The sequence below is a fragment of the Hoplias malabaricus genome, chromosome 13 (assembly GCF_029633855.1).
Source record: "Hoplias malabaricus isolate fHopMal1 chromosome 13, fHopMal1.hap1, whole genome shotgun sequence".
In the NCBI taxonomy this organism is placed as follows: domain Eukaryota; kingdom Metazoa; phylum Chordata; class Actinopteri; order Characiformes; family Erythrinidae; genus Hoplias; species Hoplias malabaricus.
In genome coordinates, this window is record NC_089812.1 from 27824068 (window position 1) to 27845455 (window position 21388).

General features: G+C 38.0%; 2 protein-coding genes across 2 annotated transcripts in view; one reads left to right on the forward strand and one right to left on the reverse strand.

The window, feature by feature from the left end:
* Positions 1-5501: 5501 nt before the first annotated feature.
* Positions 5502-10470, reverse strand: rpl19 (ribosomal protein L19). The gene is made up of 6 exons (XM_066642509.1): positions 10355-10470; positions 8672-8778; positions 8453-8575; positions 6972-7092; positions 6226-6336; positions 5502-5870 (listed from the first exon to the last, which is right to left on the reverse strand). The coding sequence occupies exons 1-6, from the start codon at positions 10357-10359 to the stop codon at positions 5747-5749; spliced, it is 591 nt and encodes a 196-aa protein (XP_066498606.1). The 5' UTR covers positions 10360-10470; the 3' UTR covers positions 5502-5746.
* A 2484-nt stretch (positions 10471-12954) lies between these two features.
* Positions 12955-21388, forward strand: part of cacnb1 (calcium channel, voltage-dependent, beta 1 subunit) — a 43618-nt gene continuing 35184 nt past the window's right edge. Inside the window, exons 1-2 of the mRNA XM_066641750.1 lie at positions 12955-13196; positions 17367-17453. Coding sequence (XP_066497847.1) covers positions 13107-13196; positions 17367-17453 — 177 coding nt within the window. The 5' untranslated portion in view covers positions 12955-13106. The remainder of the gene's footprint in view (positions 13197-17366; positions 17454-21388) is intronic.

Genomic DNA, 21388 nt, shown 5'->3' on the forward strand with positions numbered 1-21388 from the left:
TTACACGTTCTTTATTTTTATTTACTCCAGCATTGCCTCCTGTGACTAGCAGTCTCGTAGTTCGATGGTGTTTGGACTCTAATCCTGTTTGTACTGGCAAGGATGTAGTCTCTGAACAAGATGACAAAGCACTTTTGTAGGTCGCTCTGGATAAGGGTCTGTGCTGTGCAGTGAGTGTAAATGTAAATATCAGAGCAATTCAATGTTTTTTACTGTATAAACAGGGTTGTAATATGTATATTTGATAATATGACTCTGACATATATAGTTTTAAATATATATAGTTAGATATAGCTGAGTTCAGAAAAATTTCGTACAAAAATTATCACCAAATGTATTACATGATTCAAAGAAATTTGTGACACACACACACATTTAACATGCTTTAGCCATGAGTCAGTGTTATGCAGGATGTGGAGGAGATGATTCTGATTCTCCAGAACCATGCACTCACTCTGACCCAGAATTGTTATTAGGAGGATGGCAGGATAAAATCTGGGAAATGTCAGGGAAGAATGTTCCTGACATTCACACAAACAGCTCCTCCAGTTAAAGTCCGGAAAATGTCTTGGTTCTGTGTTAATAAAAGCTACAACTCTGAGTTGTGCTGTTAGTGAGCAATGAGAGGTACAAAAGACAGGGGTGAAAATAACTCCCACCTATCAAAATGGCTGCCCCTTCATTTATAAAACAGCACTGAAGCTTTCTTGATAATAAATGATGGCACTAAAACCCTTTTGTGAACGTTGACTTTGTTGACTTTATGAAGATGAAATAAGCAGGTTTGTAAAACACACAAATTCAGTTTCAATCAATCCCCATAACTGGTAAGTATAACCACAGCTGAAGTGCCCTTTAGCATGTCACCTGACCCACAAAATGCTCCCTGGGCATAGTTAATGTTATTCAGTCAAGTTTGTTGGACTCAACCAGGCCTTTTTACATTGATACTACAAATTGTCTATGAGATTTCAGGTATTTGCAATGAGCATGCAGATACATTTACCCTGTTGTCCTTGAGCTATACTGTCACAAATTTAGAGGAAAGCTTAGGATCATTGTCCTGCTGAATTTGTGACGGCACCCATTTGTAACTATGATTTAGCTTTCTGGCTGGTTCCTTGAGGTTTTTCCTTTAGTGTTTCTAAGTATAGTCATTCATGAGTGCGTCTACTCTCTGAAGTGCATCTATCCATTTCCCAGCAGCACAGCCACACAACAAGTTGCTTCCACCCCCATGTTTCAGAGCTGGGATGGTGCGTCACCCTTTTTAATTCATGTATGCTGTGCAAGATTGGTGATTTTACTTCAAGACCAGCTTAAATAAACAGACTGATGTTTGCACATGTTCACCAGGACAAAGACTTTTTGAGGAACTGTTTGGTGAGGCTTTCATTCCATATATTACAATCCCAACTTTGAAGTATGAAGGAGTTGGCATCATTTTGTGGAGATGTTTTGCTGGACAATTTATTGATGAACTTCAGAAAGTAGAGGATCTCAGAAATAAGGAGGATTATTTTAATATACTGAAACCAAACCTGAAAGCATCAACCAGATGAGTCATCCAGCAGTCTAAAGATCCTAAGCATTCCTCCACAACTGTGATAAAACAGTATAAGGACATTAAGTTGAATATATTGGAGTGGCTATTCTCAAAGTCTTGACCTGAATCCCACAGTGAGTTTGATAGTAAAATTAGTTTACACCTCCTTAGCAACTGCCAAAATTACATGGAAATGAAAAGCCCAGCTGAGCCCTTAGACACACACATTGGAGGGCACAAAACAATATTTTAATACAAAGACAAAATATATGCATTACAAATGCCATTTTTGACTAAGTAATGCATAAGTTGTTGTTTTATTATTGTACTGTCTTCACATTTGGGACCCTCTGGTATCCCTCAGGTCAAACTGACCCGTGATATATTTGGGGACTTAAAAACAATTAGTTCATTGTCTGAAACCACTTATCCAGTTCAGGGTCATGGTGGGTCCAGAGTCTACCCGGAATTATTGGGCGCAAGGCAGGAACACACCTTGGAGGGGGTGCCCTTCCGTCACAGGGTGACACACATTCACTCACACCTATGGACACTTGAGTTGCCAATCCAACGTGTGTTTTTGGACCGTGGCAGAAAACCCACTCAGACACAGGGAGAACACACCAAACTCCTCACCCAGAGGAAACCCACACAGATACAGGGAGAACACACCAAATTCCACGCATACAGTCACCCGGAGCCAGACTTGAACCCACAACCTCCGGGTCCCTGGAGCTGTGTGACTGCGACACTAACCTGCTGCACCACCCTGCCGCCCTCTTAAATATAAATATAGATATAAAATTTTACTTCATAAACCATTAGCATATATTTTCTTTATCTCCATTTTAAACAATAAAGGTAACATATATGTTCAGTGATTGCAATTAGTATCCACTAGAACACAATTAACAATGGATGTGTGAGTCTGAAAAAAATTAATGACCAAGAGGATGGGACAGTCTGAATGCACATACGCTTAAAAAACAATGTTATATTTTAACATTAAAATTACAGCTTGAAAGTCATTGTGATGCTCTGCTGACATGTGACAGAAGAACAGGGCCTTTTTAAATTCTGGAGGAGTGTAGAACTTGTTCACAGCTCTCTTCGCTCTACTGCAGAATTTACTTTAAACCATCTTCTAACCTGCTGCATTATGAATATGAATAAACAACCAAAGATAAATGCTGATGCAGTTTGTAGTGTTTGTATTGCATTACACATATTAGAAACCTGTTCCACAAGTTAAAACCTGTTCCTATTGACACATTAAACAATCCAGTATTGCAGAGTCATAGCAATGATCCATCAGTTAAAATTAAATCATAAAACTAAACTGGATCCAATGTGTTGTTGGATTTAATGCATACTCAATATGTCCATTTACTCCCTCGATGCATGTTACCATGTTACATGTCCACTAAACCTTTTTCTGCTGATTTAAATGCAGAAACAGACGTCCCTGCAGGCTCTTCCGTAAAGAACTCAGCTACTGTTTCTGTGTGGTTTCAGCAGCTGTGAAAAAAGAAATGTCATGATCTGGACTTCCTCTCTCAAATCAAAAGTGATCAGCTCTGTGACCGAGGTTTCTCAGAACATAAGTTTTCTTATAACGAGAGCATTTTTTGCCTTTTCAGTCTGAAACAGAACAGTTCAAACAAGACCACCTCTTGATCTATGTTTGTAATTGTCATAATTGCTTTGTAATTTTACTTAATATTTTTGTATAAAACTTTCTAGATGAAAATAAATTTGCAGTGCACACATTTTAGTTGCTGACATTAATATAAAACATTTTGTGGAGACTTACGTTAACTTTCCTCTGACCTTAACACAGGCCTTCACTTTAAGATGTGATGATTTGTCGTATAGAGACCAGATTGGGTCCCCAAAAAGATGTCCCCATAATGTAACAGAAACAGAATTCAGTTCAGTATAGTACAATTCTCCCTTGCCCTCATCATACAATGTGTCTTATGACACCCTGAGTGTGTGTGTGTGTGTCTGAGTGAGTGAGTGTAAGATGCTATAATGGAACTTGTGAAAGAAACTTGGCTTCCTGTGTTTTCATGTTGTAGTTACTTGAGCCTAGGGCATGAGTTCATAAAATTTGTCATCTGACAAATCTGAATGTGCCGTTTTACTCTGACAGCCTCCTTCCCTATTTCAACATCATCAGTGACTCATTTCACACATTTAGGAAGGAAAAAGAGGGTTAATTACCTAAACACACATTGGAGAAAAAAAAACATCACCTAACACAAATCAGCATAATCAGATTTGTTTACCTGAACCCACTGACCCGACTGGAACGATATATCAACAGCTAAGGGGGGTAGGACTCGAGTAGAGAATGTGATTTAATGTGGTTAATGAGAAGTTGACAGATAATTGTTTTTTTTTTTTTTGAGGGGATCGCTGGATATTGATGGGGACATGTCACCTCTGTCCATACTAATTCTACACCCTTGAGTCAAATATATATGCTTAAATTAATATATTAAATGTGATGATGATTGTGTGTGTGTGTGAGAGAGAGAGGGTGTAGATGGATGGCTTTAGTCACTAATGTACAGTTGGATGGCAGCCCTGGAAATTCCCCATCCTTTTCTGCCCACTGCAGCAGCACCCTTTACTGACCAGGCCTCTTTGCACTAAAGCTGTCAGTATGTCTTGACAGATACTAAAAAGTCCTTATGACATGTCCGAGCATATTGCATGTTCACTGACAATTTCCATATGTGGGCATCTCTGTTGTGAACAGTTGGCTTTCAGCAGAGAGGCTGTGAGAGTAAGCAGTCTTGGTCAGATCCCAAGCATAAACAGTTAAATGTACTCTCCCTGAATCAAAGACCTTCCAGAACACTAAATAACTGAACAACAGATATCCCAGGGGGCCTCTCTCAGGCCTTTCTTTCAATACATTGCTTTCTGCCTGGTAGGCTCAGCACATTCGTGTTTTCATTCACTGCTCGCAGTCTAAGGGGGGACAGAATTAGGCTGGGAAACTTAAGGCTAAATTTCATCTTTGCTAACAAATTACCAAAACATTAATACAGTTACATACAATTTAAACATTCATTCATTATCTGTAACCGCTTATCCAATTCAGGGTCGCGGTGGGTCCAGAACCTACCTGGAATCATTGGGCGCAAGGCGGGGAATACACCCTGGAGGGGGCACCAGTCCTTCACAAGACAACACAGACACACACACATTCACTCACACCTACGGACACTTTGAAGTCACCAATCAACCTACCAACGTGTTTTTGGACTGTGGGAGGAAACCGGAGCACCCGGAGGAAACCCACGCGGACACGGGAAGAACACACTAACTCCTCACACAGTCACCCGGAGCGGGAATCTGGAGCTGTGTGACTGCGACACTACCTGCTGCGCCACCGTGCCGCCCCCAATTTAAACATAATTATTATAATTATTTTTAATGAATGCCAGGCTAAACAGCATATTAAATCTCTAAACGTTAAGGTGTGTATGGTTAAACCTACAGAGAATATTTGTCATTCATGTTTGCTAAAGGTTCCTCCCACAATCCAAACCTATTCCAAGTTTTGATCAGTTGATTTTTTTCCTGCTTTGGAAATTCTTAATAAAGAACTAGATCATGGCCTTTCCATTTCCCCTTTTTACACCTAAACCTGAAACTGCAGCTGAGCAACCACTGTTCAGGCCACACACACGCTTTATTCAGCTGTATTACTGACAATCACACCCGGGATTGTTTAAGAATGATGTAACCTGTAAACGAATGCTGCAAACTACACACTCCCCACTTTTCTTTAGCACCTTCCTCATGTGAGTCATTTTTGTACTTGAGCCAACTCTGATGTCTCTTTGGATTTTGTAAAAATTACATTAAATCTGACATGAAATCAATCTCTTTGGCCACTCCTAGTAAACATTTCTGAGAAAGGGCAACAACAACCTCGTTCATTCATTGTATTTTAATCTTACTTGAATATGTATATTTGTCACATTACAGCTAATCAGATTTCTTGACTAACACTCCAACATCTACTAATCAGAGGGAAAAAAATCTTTCTAAATTAACTTGTCTAGAGGAAAAAAAACAAAAACAAAATCAACATTATTTTAATAAAAAAAAAAAAAAGACAGGGACAAGAGTGAGAGAGAGTCTGAGCTTGGAAGGGGGGAAAAAAAGAAACAGGAAAACTTATTTCTTGGTCTCATCTTCTTTGGACAGGCTCTTGACAATTTCTTCTTTCTTGGCCTGCAGTCTTTCCTCTCTGCGCTTACGAGCCTCCCTTGTCTTTGTGCGACGAGCCTCGGCCTGATCGCTATAAGCAGATATAAAAACAGTGAAAAAGTGAAGTGTGAAAAAAGAAAGGAAAATAAAAAAAATAAGATTCCATGTGTATAGAGTAACAGCGAATAAAAGTAACAGTGACCAAAATTGAGTGACATTTTTCCTAAACCCTTGATCATTATCATTAGTGAAGATATTTCTCTTTAAATAATCAAAACCATTTAAATGAAAGTTTCTCTTAGGAAACAAAAGCGATTCTTCTACGGCATCTCTCTATGACAACCCTCAATCATGGTCTGCGTCCTGAAATCCATAATAAAAACTGTACACTACTGAGACTCTGCCTACTACCGAGATATAGGAGTAGATTTAATCTAAACACTTACGCCAGGAGTTTCTTGCGAGCCTTGTCTGATTTGAGCTTGTGAATGTGTTCCATCAAGATGCGTTTGTTCTTAAACACGTTTCCTTTTGCTTTCAAATATAGGCTGTGATACCTGTATAGAAAGAGAAATTTAAGGGTCTTTAAAATATCACATCTGATACGATTTTTTTTTGGTGTAGCAGCTTTTAAGGGTCACACTACATAATGTTTCCATAATTACTGCATACATATGTTTCATACAAAGGTTAAAATGGCTCTAACATATATTTGTAGCATGTGCATCATTACATCTTTCTCACAGGTTTCACATTTACTTCGTAAATGTCCTTTTACAACACCACCCAGGATGCATTTTACAAAAAAAACTAAAAAAAAACATACAACCACTGGAGAGTCATGTATCAACAAATGCTAACTACTGAGCTAAATGCTAATAACATAACCAAGTGAACATTAGTATAACTCTTACACTGTTGGGCAAACCATGTTCATAAGCATGTTGCGTATTAATTTCCACCTATATGTCCATTACATATGATCTAGTGTCAAAGAACAGTAAATTGTTTTACATATTGGTATCAGAAATACATATTTGAATAAAATCTAACATCTATTTGGCTGGAGTAAAATACAACCAGAGCTTGTTTTATATATTTGCAATGACTATAAGAACATGAACAACTCAGAAATTATCTACATGAAACATGACCCAAACATTCTACTGGGAAATGTCACATTATAACTTACATGTGCCTGTCAATCTTCTTGCCCTCTCTGTAGCGCCTGAGCAGTCTGCGCAGAATTCGCATTCGTCTCATCCAGCACAGCTTCACTGGCATGCGAGCATTTGCTGTACCCTTCCTCTTACCTGAACATTAAACCATATCCACAGCACATTGCCTCTGATTAGTCTAACCCTGTTATAGATAAACTAATATTTTCCATTAAATAGTTGTTAAAACATTTTGATCATGTAGAAATAAATTCAGAATTTCAGCTCCAATTGTTTTTGTGATTTGAAATCAGCATATTTTTATATGAGTTCCATATGGAAACAATTCATCTTTCAGCCCTAATTGGCACAGTCACCGTTCTTGTAAATGACTATTTCACTCTAATTGTAATTTCTGAAAGCCTGTAATATACAGGGGTTAGACAATGAAACTGAAACACCTGTCATTTTAGTGTGGGAAGTTTCATGGCTAAATTGGAGCAGCCTGGTGGCCAAACTTCATTAATTGCACATTGCACCAGTAAGACCATGTGCATCCAATGGTTCAAACATTGTATCCTGAAGGCGGTGCCGTGTATCAGGATGACAATGTGCCAATACACACAGCAAGACTGGTGAAAGACTGGTTTAATGAACATGAAAGTGAAGGTGAACATCTCCCATGGCCTGCACAGTCACCAGATCTAAATATTATTGAGCCACTTTGGGGTGTTTTGGAAGAGCGAGTCAGGACACGTTTTCCTTCACCAGCATCACGTAGTGACCTGGCCACTATCCTGCAAGAAGATTGGCTTAAAATCCCTCTTACCACTGTGCAGGACTTGTATATGTCATTCCCAAGATGAATTGATGCTGTATTGGCCACAAAAGGAGGCCCTACACCATACTAACACATTATTGTGGTCTAAAACAAGGTGTTTCAGTTTCATTGTCCAACCCCTCTATGTATCAGGATTAACTGACATGACAACACTGGATGCGGCAGTAGGTACTGAAACAAGTAATCTGAACTTGCAGTTAACGGCCACTAGATGGTGGACTATGCTTTGTTATCCTCACTGATCAAATTCATGTGAAAATTAATACATATTCACTATTAGAATTAGCACCGGCTCTGAATGGGGCCTAAGAATGTTGGATCTTAAGGCAGTATGCAACATTTTTTCTAGACGCAACAGAGGTCAAAAACACAAAACAGTTTAGCTGAAAATGGGTGCTATGTAGGTGAAAAGTATTAGTGTCCAGTAACATAAAGAACTTTGTTTACAAGCCGCAAATTTCTCTTTAAAAGTTGCTACATTTAGCTTTGCAATGTTTCTAAAAACTGTGTAAGCATCTGTAACATATTTTTAACATTATGTGGTGTATAATTGGATTTTATGCCCACATTTTTTCACATTTTCACAAATTTATTTTATTATTATATTATTTTATTTTATTTTTATAATTTATAAATTAATTTCAAATGATAAACAAATCATATTGTGGGACATACCGATGCCCGTGTGTCTGCCCTTCCTCCGTGCCAGTGTGTTCTTGCGACATCGGGCACGGGAATGAACAGTAACAGGCTTTTTAATGATCAAACCATCCTTCACTAGTTTACGAATCTGTTGTCCTAAGAGAACAGACAGAGGATAAAACATTAGTATGCAAAAAAAACAAGCGAGCAAACAAACAAAAAACAACAAGTAAACACATCTGATTATCTTACTAGAGTTTGCGTTGGCAATTTCATTTGTCTCATTGGGATCCAGCCACACTTTCTTTTTGCCACAGCGCAAGACGCTGGACGCCAGTCTCTTTTGAAGTTTAAGCATGCTGCAGACAAAGGCATGAGACAAACAAGAAACGCTTGAAACAACACATTACTATTTTTCCTGTTCATGTTGGCTCATGCAAATGAAGGCTTAGAACCATTCAAACACACACATATATTTATATATATGTTTATTTATTATGTACACTATATGCGTGTTCCTCTCCTGCTGCAGTAACATTAAATATCTGGGAAAACTTTACACTACAAATTAGATCATTACTCTGAGAATTTGATTGCATTCAGCCACAAAATCATTAGTGAGGTTAAGTACATATGTGTGTAATAAACATTTTGTCTTGGGGTGTTTTTTTGTGCATGAATTTTCCCCCATGGCAGTGATAACACTCGCATATGCGTTCACACACACAGACTTCTGAATTACAAAGAATGAGCATTCCCAGAGCATTTGGATCCTAGGTGTCTTGCTTAGGGCAATTTTAAACCCTTAAATGAAGCCAGGGTGAGAGGTGAAGTTTTATTTGGTCAAGGATTCATTTTTTCTTATGTTTGTACTGCTCTAGATCAGTGTTTCCAAATCCTGCGAGTTGTTCCAGTTGTAGTTATCTGGCTAAACTGAAAGGCCTTGTTTTGTGGAATTTCAACCAAACCCCTCCCCCAGCTTCCTTTTTGTGCTTTTTGTCAATAAAACATTCACTTTAAATCAGTAAGGTGTTATTAATTCGATGGTTGGGTGGTTCAGCTTAGTTTGGAATAGAGAAAACTTTAAATGAGCAGAGAACATCTCCCAGGTCAGGAACCATGTGCATTTCAAACTTTGGAGTTCACTAGTCAGATGAACTCAAAGTTGAATATCCCTCAGCCCTTTTCCTGTTGGACATGTTTGACTTTTGACTGATCTTATTATACTACCTGAGAAATCCTGTTTTGGTTTGGGAAACACTGGCCCAAATGATATAAATAGGGCCTGTTGTGATGCCCAGCTTTGTGATTAGCTTTCAAAGGATTTGGAGGACATCAGTTAATAGAACAAGCAGCTTTAGGATACTGCAGTGAAACCCTTGAAGCTATTGGGTGTATAATGTTCCTGATATGCAATCCAACATTTTACTGACAAAAATACATTTAATGTGTCGTTTAAAAGGAAAGATTCGTGAACACGGAGACAGAATTTAGTAAAGGACAGGCGTTCTGCTGCAAAATCAGTCTGCTAATGTTAGCTGGTGTATTCAGGGCATGTCTCGACATGTTGAGAAACTGACCACAGCACAGGGACAAACTACTCCCCATTTTCAGTTGTAAATGTATGTCAACCTGGCACACATACAACCATGAAAAACGACGGACAACAGACGGGTTACACCTTCATTCAGGTTGATATTTCATTTCATTTTGTGGTTTCCATTGTACCTTAAATGTTGCAGCAACATGGGGGTCGCAGTCACGCTGGCGCGACATTTAAGGTGAAAAGAAAAATACTAAGCCATTTATAGTTTCGTTAAAACAACATCTCTACCGACTACATTCATAACAGGGTAAAACATCTGCTAACAACATTGGGTCTAAATAATACCTGCTCTTTCCAACTCTTATTAATATGTCTTAATGTTCACTCACCTCATCGCTGCAGGTTACGAGCGTAAACACCACTCCGCACACTTTACAGCTGACTCCAAGACTGTACCAATACGGATTTAAAAACAATGATTGCGGAACTTTGGTTGGCGTGTTGATACAAAGTAAACAATGATGCATTGCTCCAAAGGACTATACTTGCTTGAATTATTTAAAGAAAAAACATACAATTTCTTTATTCAAAGACAATGTGATATACATACAGAAAAAATATGGGCAGACGTTTCTGTGAACCCCCCCTTCCAACAGTAAGATGGTATGAACCGTGTACAACACGAGTGTGAATGGTTCTTCAGGTGGGGGAGGATGCGACTCTGTGAGAACCTCTGACTAAGCTCTTTGTTCAAGACACATTTGTGGGCAGATTTACACCCAGCCCCCACTATGGAGGTCGAAATCTGACAAACAAACAAACAAACACAACAAATTATTATTTTTTTATTTACCAATTTCTGCATTTCTACATTTATCGATCAATGTATGTATTTTTCCACATTTACTTATGTTTTAAAGTTTATATTTATCCAAAAATGCCTAATGAATGAATGAAAAAAAAAAGAATTGTTGGTTAATGACTGGGTGACACAGTGGGGTCACTGTCAAACAGTTCACTGGTCCAGTTTTTAAATGAATGAATGGGTTGTAGCCTATATTTACATGGCAGAAATAAACCTTACTAGATTTTCAGGCACATAGCATTGATACTATATGATTGTTTACTGATTAATTGATTGATTGTATCAATGTGCTTGTGCCATTTATTTGGTTATTCATTCATTCATTCATTCATTATCTGTAACTGCTTTTCCAATTCAGGCTCACGGTTGGTCCTGGAAGGCGTGCCAGTTCTTCATAGGGCCACACACACTCACACATTCACACATATGGACATTTTTGAGTCACCAATCCACCTACCAACGTGTGTTTTTGGACCGTGGGAGGAAACTGGAGCACCTGGAAGAAACCCATGCAGACACAGGTAGAACACACCAAGCTCCTCACGGACAGTCACCTGGAGCTGAACCCACAACCTCCAGGTTCCTGGAGCTGTGTGACTGCGACACTTTCTGCTGTGCCATCATGCCGCATTATTTTTTGTCTGTACACACACACACACACACACACACACACACATATATATATATATATATATATATATATATATATATATTTTTTTTTGGTATGTTCCCATATCCATAATGGGTTTTTCAACAGGCCTATAAACTCAACTACTCTGAGCATTTTATACAACCAGTTCTCTGTCTAATAAAATTTAATAAAGTATACTAACATCCATTGCAGTTAGTGAATTTGGCTACATTAAAATTACATTGCATCTATGTCTTTGAAAAGGAATTGTCAAAGTTTGGGATGTTTAGTGCCATCTAGAAAGATGGACCTTCATTCAATTCAATATGACATTTGAGAAGGGTGACCAGATTTATAATGCCAGAGTAGAGAATGAACTATACACTGCAGCTGTTCAAATACATTAGCTAATTTTCTCAGCATCATTAGGTGGAAGTGGTGTGTGTTGTTTTTATTTATTTATTTTCAGGAATAGCAGTCAGGGGTCCAGACTTGAGACAAATAAATATATATATATATATTTTTTTTTTTTGCTTCAAAAAAATATTTTCCATTTGAAGATGAAAAAACAAATTTGTTTAGCTCTTTCTGGATAATCCTGTTAAAATATTTAATGCTGATATCAACATAGCCTGGCCTTTGCGTTATCAGTGAATGAGACTGGCTAAACAAGCGCAGGGCCATCTACATTGTGAAAAAATTGTTGTGCATCTTGTTTGTGGATGAAAAACATGTCTTGTTTTTATTTTCTGTTGAACTTCCTGCAATTTGTTTTGACAAATGCAACAAATGTACATATTTAAAAGCTAAGCCAGGATGCACAGACATGGACTAAAACTTGATTGACCTAGGAAAAATGGGACTGGTTACCCTACAATTGCATTGGTCAACCAATACATCTATATTTGACCAAAGTTTGATATATGTGGTGGAATGCAATCACATTTTAGTACAATACTGTAGTAAATGAGTTGTGGGCAAATATAACCATTTTTATTTAGTGTTTAAAACCTGCAGTGAGCCTCGTACTTCCAGTATTAGTGTAATGAAAAAAAAATGGGCAGCACAGTAACATCTCAGCTACAGCCCCTGCTGGAAATTATGCTGATGTAATAACAAAAGGTTGGGCACTATTTCGCCTTCCATCATAGAATGTCCCTTCAGATGTCTGGTTCCTATCATAATCACCGTGAACATTTCTGATTCTGTAAGTTTGTGTACCGAACACTTCACCTCATATGACTCTAAATGGCTTTGTTCACATCTTAACCACTGATTCTTGCAGAAGATTTTGCAAAATCGATGGGGTTTCCCTTTAATACCCTGGAGGTAACGCTGGGAAAGCAGGTGTTGTAGCCTCAGTTTATCGAGAGGAGCCAAAAGCCCCGCCCGTTGTCTGAATGATTGATTAAGGGATGGAGGAGGGCGGGGCGTACTCTCTGCTTTAACAGCTGGGAGAAAGGGAGGGAGGGATGTTGGAGCGACTGAGGAGAAGCAACACGGTGCAGAGCGCGCTGTACCCGTACATCAGCAATGCTCTGACAATGAACACGAAACAAACTAAGACTAAACGAAGCAGACGAAACGACAACAACGTAACTCGCTGTAAATGAAATACAAGAGAACGATATAGAAGTTTAAATCAATGGTACAGAAAGGTATGTCCAGAACGCCTTCCACCTCCACACAGGAAATCCAGATGGACATGTTCGACCACCCCGGATCCCACTCACAGGTAAGAGAGCTGAAGGATACCGAAAAAAACCCGGACTGGACACCTGCTGCTTATCTGTGAACGTGTAGAGGGATAAAAAACGGAAACGGGTTTTATTTTTTTTTACTATTATTTGTATTTATTATGACGTACAAAAGCTCTTAAAAGATTTGGCTGATTTGCACGTGCCTCATTTACAATAGCTGTTTTTAGAAACAACAACGGACTGTAATCATACGAACATCTGAGTTTACTCGGTGAATACATTTGAAACGATTATTAAACACGTTTAACCGAAATAACAGAGATTACTCACATATTTTTGATGAATTTCAATCGCTCTAAGCTAAGTTCTCATGAAACATTTAGCCTACCTACGCTTTCTGCTGCTGAATAAAATAGTGTCAATTAGTACGAAAAAATATAAACCTTAACATGTATTATTCGGGAGTACGTTTCATGAAAATCCCAGGAATAACACGTTTTATTAAGCATTGTCGAATTATCTATATGCTTTTGTGCATATATTGTCGACCCCCTGCTTGAATAAACCATTTTGTTTTCATCTGACACCAGACTTTTGTAGGCCTATTTTTCTCCTATTAACCTCATTTTTAATCGTACTGAGTATTAGTTTTTCAGGAGGTTCTTAGTTGCTTAATGCCACCTGAATGCCAGGTGAATTTTCTGCACTTTTGACGCTGTACTGAGCCTTCAGAGGTTGTAGTAATATTCCTTTCAAAAATGATGTCATTTTTCTACCCTTTAATCCAGCTACATTGTGACCACGCCCACATTTACAATGTAGTAGTGCGTGTACATACACATTACAAGAGGACCGTTATTCCATGTTTTTTGCTACTAAATGTTCATTGTCTGGTGTTCTTTAAAGTTGTGATCATTTATGTTTCAGAAATTTAGATGTGTATTCATTATTCAGTGCTCTTATTTAAGTCTAATGCTAATTATTCTGGTGTTACTTGTATAACAGTGCATCAGCTCATACAGTATTCATTCGGGAATACAGTGTGATCTCGTGAAGCAGGGACCTGGCTACTTCAGTTTTGGTTAAGAATTAATATTTTATGTTTTCAGAATATTTACGCAAGGGATTTGTTCCTATATTCTGTGGTAAAGAAGTTAATACAGCTGGGCTTTAGACTTTACCCAGCATGGAAATTTAACGATGAATAGATCAATAGAAAAGCTCCAGAATTTTGACTATATTGTTGTTATGTATAAAATTAACTTCCACTAAGTCCAAAGTTACCTTTTTGGAGATAGAAGTGACAGTATTACGTATGGCAACCTAATGTCTGTCTGATTTAGGTTGAAGATTATTGGCCTGAAACAGAAATGTAAAGTTTGATGGCATCATATGTAACTGATTAAAGAATTTAAAATATAAAATATGAAAACATGATCTTTGAGACTAGTCCTAGTTCCTTTGTTTGGGTGAAATTCACATTTAATGTGTGTTTATCATGGGTGATGTTGGGTTTTCTTATTCATAACCTTGGAAAATTCAGAGCTGAACAGAACATGACCTGTTATCCATTTGTCTTTTCCAGTCTTTTCCTCTTTTTTTACATTTATTTTCATCTGTTTGTCCCATCATTCCATACTAAATTTTTAATGGGTGTTTGAAGTGTGACTATTTTAATTATGTTTTGGCCTGGATTTTATATAATGACTTTTATGTAATTCAAAGACCTGTGTTGTTGAGAGGTGCTCCATCTGAATCATCTCTATACATAGAGCTGTGAGGAGGTGGTGGTGGTAATGATGAAGCTGGTTGTGTTAGAGTATGTTAGGGAGTGGGTGGTAGGGTAGGTGTGGATTAAGTACATGTGTGATTGCCAGTATTAGAACATTGATGAGCTTGTAATCAACAGAAGGATAGGAACTGAGCTTGTAAACCAACCACAGTGTATGGAGATTAGAAATGCTGCAATGCACACACCATTCTCTGCACATATCTCTGTTCTCTTCTCTTCTATCTTGTACATACAGAAATTGGCCATTTATGAAAAGAAATTTATTTTTTTGCCAAGCTGTGTGGGAGGTTGGATCATTCTAGTAGGATCAGGAGGGACATGTTTTGTTGTAATGTGCACTGTTTCAGTGTGTGGGCCAGTCTCTTCTCTCTCATCGCTTCCCTCTTATCTGCTCCTCTCCTCTTTTATCTCCTACATGTCAATATTTTATCTCTACTTCACTTTTTTCAGATGTCTTAGAGATTTGTGCAACTTTCACATCCTTGTCTTCGTGCTCCAGCAAAGCTCAACCCCCTCCTCTTCCCAATTGTCCAATTAGACCCAGAGGGTGTTTGTCAACAGGAAGTCTCTCATCGCCATAGTGACACATCCCTCCTCCCTTCCATGACATTTTGTTGGCCTTTTTTCCCAGATGACCTCCCTCTGCATATGCACCACCAAATTCTGACAATACTGTTCATCAATGTTCTACACACACACACACACACACACACACACACACACGCACACACATTTGTCTTTGACAAGTCATTAAACCCACCATGCACATTTTGCACCATCTGAACTAAGATTTTAGTCACAAATATAAACACAGTGCACATGTTTGACTATAAACACCATCTGACCTAAGAGTGTAATCAAATAAATAAATGCACTGTGTGCATATGTCACTATAAACACAATCTGACCCATGGTTGTTATTAAATTGTAATACCATTGATATGTTTAATGTTTAATGAAGCATATGTATAATGTTGAAAAGTATTTATAGTATTTAAACAACATGAGCCGTCTCCTAAAGAACCCTTATACTATATCTGCAAACTGTAAACATCCAATGTTTCTTCAATAAAGGCTATTACTAGTGAGATTTCCCCAGCCTGTTCTCTTATGAGAACACTTGATCATGGAACAGGATTTTTAGTGTATTGTGTAATCACATCAATATTATACAGGTGAGGTACTAAAGTTGGAGGAATTATTGTGAATCACAAACACCACTCCTTCCCAAAGTGCTCCATCATGTCAAAGAACATGGTTTCATTGCTGATCAGCTCAGTGATTTATTTTTAGAGGGTTTATAATTATTTTTATTAGATTGGGTTGGGTTGTGGTACATATAGTGTACAAAAGCAGTTTTCGTGTGAATTCCAGTTGGATAGCAAATATATTATATATGAAGACCTAAGTAGAAAACATTGGTATGTTCAGCTATGAAATAAATATTCAGAAACAAAAGCTCCAAAAACATCAAATCATTCATTGTTTGTAATTGCTTGTCCAATTCAGGGTAGAAGTGAGTCAAGAACCTATAGGAAATCACTGGGCACTTGTCAGGAACACACCCCAGATGGGTCAGCAGTCCATCACAGGGCAGCTCCAATAACATTTCTTTTATTTTCATAGTTTGTTTATTTAATATACATATTTAAATGATTTATGTTTATCTTGCCAAATGTATATAAATCATCAGTTAACAGACATCTGGCAAAGAGAAGAGATGCCTAGTGCTTTCTTTAAAAATGTGTTACAAGTAAGAAACCTGAGTCAGTTTGTGATTCCAGTTCCAATTTTTATTTAGGAAATTTTCAGCTACATTGTTGTGGTGAGGAGTTTTGCCAGATTATGGGTACAAAGAAATCCTACATGCAGTTCATTCACGAATGAGCAAAAAGAGGCAGTAGGTGTGGTGTGGACTGTTCCCGAAGGAAGAGGAAGAACAATGGACTAATTCTACTTTTATTAAGCATCTTTGTCAGGGTGTGTGTCTGTGTTTGTGTGTGTGTTTGTGTTTGTGTGTGTGTGTGTGTGTGTGTGTGTGTGTGTGTGTGCTTGCATGTGTGATGTTACAGCAACTGCCTGTTCAGTCAGGGTCTTTTATTGCCACCAAACCCAATTAGCCTTTCTCAGGTCTCTATGGCAACGGAGTCTGGCGCCTATGAATGCCATGCAAGGCCTTACCCAGGGCAGGCACACCATTGGCTGTAGCTCAAGCCAATCAGATTACAGGGTCCCATGGTGCACTGACGGACATGAGTCATTATGGGTAATCATATCTGGACATGGGGACAGGATGTGATGTCCACGCTTTGTATAAGTGTGTGTTTGTGTGTTTTTGTGTGCACATTGGTTATTTCTAACTTTTAACCATTTCTAACTCGTTTCACTTTCTTTCTCTAATGCTGCATCTTAGGGGAAATATGCTAAAAGGAAGAGTCGCTTTAAGCGATCTGATGGCAGCACCTCTTCGGACACAACCTCAAACAGCTTTGTCCGGCAGGTAAGAACACAGGCAGTCCACGTTACAGTCTGACCACATTGATATCATTGCCACAAGAATACTCAAAACACTAGTAGCTTGGCCGAATAAGCAAGCAGCCAGGCCAAAGAAAAACATGAAAATCCCATTTGATTTGAGAATGACATCCTGTTGAACACATTAGTGCCATTTGTGTGGGAGTGTTTGTGCGTGTGTGTGTCTGTGTGTGTGTGTGTCTGTAAGAGAGAGAGAGAGAGAGAGAGAGAGAGAGACAGAAAGATCATTGTGACCCATGCCATATTATTTGTAAAAAAATAAAAAAAGAAAAAGAAAAAAAAGAAAAGAAATTTGAAAAAAAAGAAATTGAAAAGATCTGTGTACTTCAAAGACATGATTAGATACTGTTTCTCCATTCTATTAGGCATAATACTAATTTTGCCAGACTTTTGTTCACTTTACTTTCACTAGCTGTGCAAAACACAGTCAAAACACAAAAAATTATAATTAGAAAATACTTTATGGTATTTCATCCAGATATGTCCATATATCTGATATCTACTGATTCTACCGAAGCCCAACATCGTCGCTGTCCAAATTAAAACATGTATCTCCCAAAACAGCAGATAGAAGGAAACATTTTTATTAACTTTCAGTGGAACTGAATATATAAAGATTAAATTCCAAGTAATTTTGGAACATTTCAAAAATGGAGATGCATTTTTTAATTGGAAAGCGATGATGTACATTTATCATTTATCTTTCTTTAATTTAAACAGTCAAGTTAGGACATTGGGAGCCCTTTAATATAACATTGCAATAAACACCCCATAAAAATGTCATGGGAGATACCATACGATTTCACAATTCTGTTTAGTCATCATATTACCTTACCAATACCAATAGTTTTCACCAAAGATGACATAAAGTTTGCTAAATGTGCTCTAGCCTTTGTGGCATCAAAACATGTGACATTACAAATATCAATAAACTGCTCTAGCATCAGAATCATTATTACCTTCATCAATTTAACCTGTTATAATTTTCTTCACTGTAATATATTCCTCTGGTAATAATGCTAATCACTTCATACTGAATCAAAAATATTATAACAGTTAAAATGCCAAACGGTCTCTCTCACAGCAACATGCGCAGCCTCAGGCAGTCAGAGAGACACTGAATGAGACTGAGAATCAAGTTATATTCTGCGGTGAACTGACCAGAAAACTCTTGATTTATGTGATGACAAGCTGATGGCATGAACTTTGCTAAGTTCAGACAGATTAAATTAGCATTTCTGCCACATTTAAAAAATGCAATAAAAAACTGTGAATTAAATCATTTTATGCACTGTTTCGCATACTGTTTGCTCTCTTTGGAATATAAAATGTAACTGGTCATGGTTCTTGAGACAATGTTATGCATAATGAACTTGCAAAATGTTGTGATATTTACCCATTCATAAATAGAGGTTTTGCTGATGTTTTTGCCCATGTAATATCTGCATATATTTTGACGTGGTTCTGTTTACACTGTGTTAAATGTGTATAAGATCCCTCTCTGTGTGTTTTTTAGTGATCAAATCGTAATCCAATCACAATGTTTCTTGGTGGTGTTTACAGCAGGCTTTTCATGTGTTCATGTGAAATCCGAATGTGATCCTTTCACCAAAAATGCACGTTAATGCTAGGTGTAAACAGTCCCAGTGGCTTTGTATTGTAGTGTATCTGTTGATGTTTAAGCAGCTTCCTACATTCTTTGCTTGAGATAATTGAAGCAGGGCAAGTAAGGGGCTAGAGAGAGAGTAGAAAGACTTGTCTCAATATTGTGTGGCCATTGATGACCTGTGTTTACTCATTGCACAACAGATATTTTGATGCTCAGCCTCACAGAACATGGTGTTCCCTCACCTACACAGACATGCTGCACCTGTAGCTCTAGCCCTCATGTTGGCTTGACATTTGAAAAAAAGGTTCCTGTGTCATGCTGAAATGCTTCCTCCCTTTCTGTGTGTCCTCTCTTTCACGCCCCTGCTGCATGACATTTGCCCACCAGCAAGGGGTGTTGCACTAAAAAGTGTCCCCCTGTGCTTCACAAGACAGGAAACTTCACCCCCCTTTACGCACATGGTAAAGGTTATGCCAAGTCCAAGCACAAACCCATACGAAGAAGAAGGAGACTGGCATTGGCATCATGCCAGCAGAAGTGCCCCCAAGCCGAGCCTATTTGATTCTGGAGAGGAGGCAGAGAAGGCATCCCATAGAGATCAGTTCATTTTGTTGAAGGATGGCTTAGTTGCTCTCTCACTCCCTAATCATTACAGATTAATGTCACTTGCATGTGTCTGTTTGGTAACGTTAGCCTAATTGAGCACTCCTCTCCTTTGCTCACATTCAGATGATTTTGCTTGAACAGCAGCTTGCCTCCCAGCATAGTAGTTGTTGATTGAATGTGGAGACCAATGTAGTGACTGATAATTGGCTACAATAACATTGGGAAAATATTTGAGTAAAATTATATAAACCTTTTGTCACTTATTATTAATGAATCATGTATCATTCATTGATTTTTTTTTGTAATGACTTAATCCTCTTCAGGGTTTCAGTGTATCCAAAGCCTACACAGAGTTACTTGCTGCAAGCCAAGAGCACACACTAGGTATGCATCGGTCACAGGGCATCATACACTCACCTAGTCACTTAAATACACAGATACAGGCAGAACAAACAAACTCCTGTTGTCCCATGGTGCCACTTTCTATTAAGCATCATATTTTGCCTTTTTATTCCTTTTTTTTTATATTTAGACATGTTATTTAGTTACTACCATGATTTGTTTAGGAACTACAAACCTATGTGTGCACAAGGCTAACGGATAATTAGCACGTTGTGCTAATAATGGGCAGTAGCCAGTAATCAGTAATCAGTCAAATTTTTCTCTTCAGTAAATGATCACTTATTCCACAGGCTCCTCTTTTTCATGCAATTCTTTGAAGCTAAGAGGGTGAATGCTAGCATATATTTGAACTGCCCTAACTGAACTAGTCAACACAGTTGGAGAAGAATACTATCCAAAATTGTGTTACCTCACACAACAGATGCTTGTTTGGTCAGTATTGCTGTCAGTGATGGGGTAGTAGGAGAGTCAGAGAGAGAGAGTATTGCCAATTACACTCCCTGAGACAAGAAGTTATGGTTCACTTCGGCATCATTAGGACTTGAACCCACCATTTTATGACTATAGTCTGGCCTTTCACACTGTATCTCTTCTAAGTCTTAGTATTTTTGCTGGTAATACTAGTGGCCATAATCTTTAGGCCACATACTCATGATTAAGATATTGTAGTTAACAGTATCGCAAGTGATTTTAACCATTCGTGGCCTTGGCTGAACATGTGTTGAAAACTGTTGTGCTGTCTGAGGTAAAATACATACTAATATTCTGGAATATAATAGGTTAGCTAAGCATATGGTGAAAATCTCATGAATAGAAATAAACTTGGTTTTGTGGTGTAGTTGTATTACACAGCCATACACAGTAAACATACATTCGTTCTCTTTTATTTTATTCATAGACTTCTTGTCAGATATTTACATCTCACATTGGGCTTAGAATGGAATCCCTGACGTTTCAAAATCTAAAGCAGGAATAACCACAGAAGGGGGTCCATACGCAATGCATGACAGCAGACCTACCATCTGTGTCTTATGTTTTCACAGCCAAGATGAAGTCAGGCTGTCAAACTGGGGATACTATCATTCTGACGCTAGTATGGGCATTGAGAACAAAGCTGCATTGATTTAAACTGATTCAAATATGTACATTATTTTATAATAATGTTATTTATCAGTCACCACAAGCTGAAATGGGTAATGTGGTTACAGAAAGAAAATGATAAATAATTATCATTGTTTGTCATTGAATATATGTTTATCACTCACACTTCTGATAAATGCAGT

Coding starts and splice junctions, on each gene's coding strand:
- rpl19 (XM_066642509.1), bottom strand. Junction 8,576..8,671: donor AATTGCCAACGCAAACTCTA/GTAAGATAATCA, acceptor CTGTTCTCTTAG/GACAACAGATTCGTAAACTA. Junction 6,337..6,971: donor AAGAAGATTGACAGGCACAT/GTAAGTTATAAT, acceptor CTTTCTATACAG/GTATCACAGCCTATATTTGA.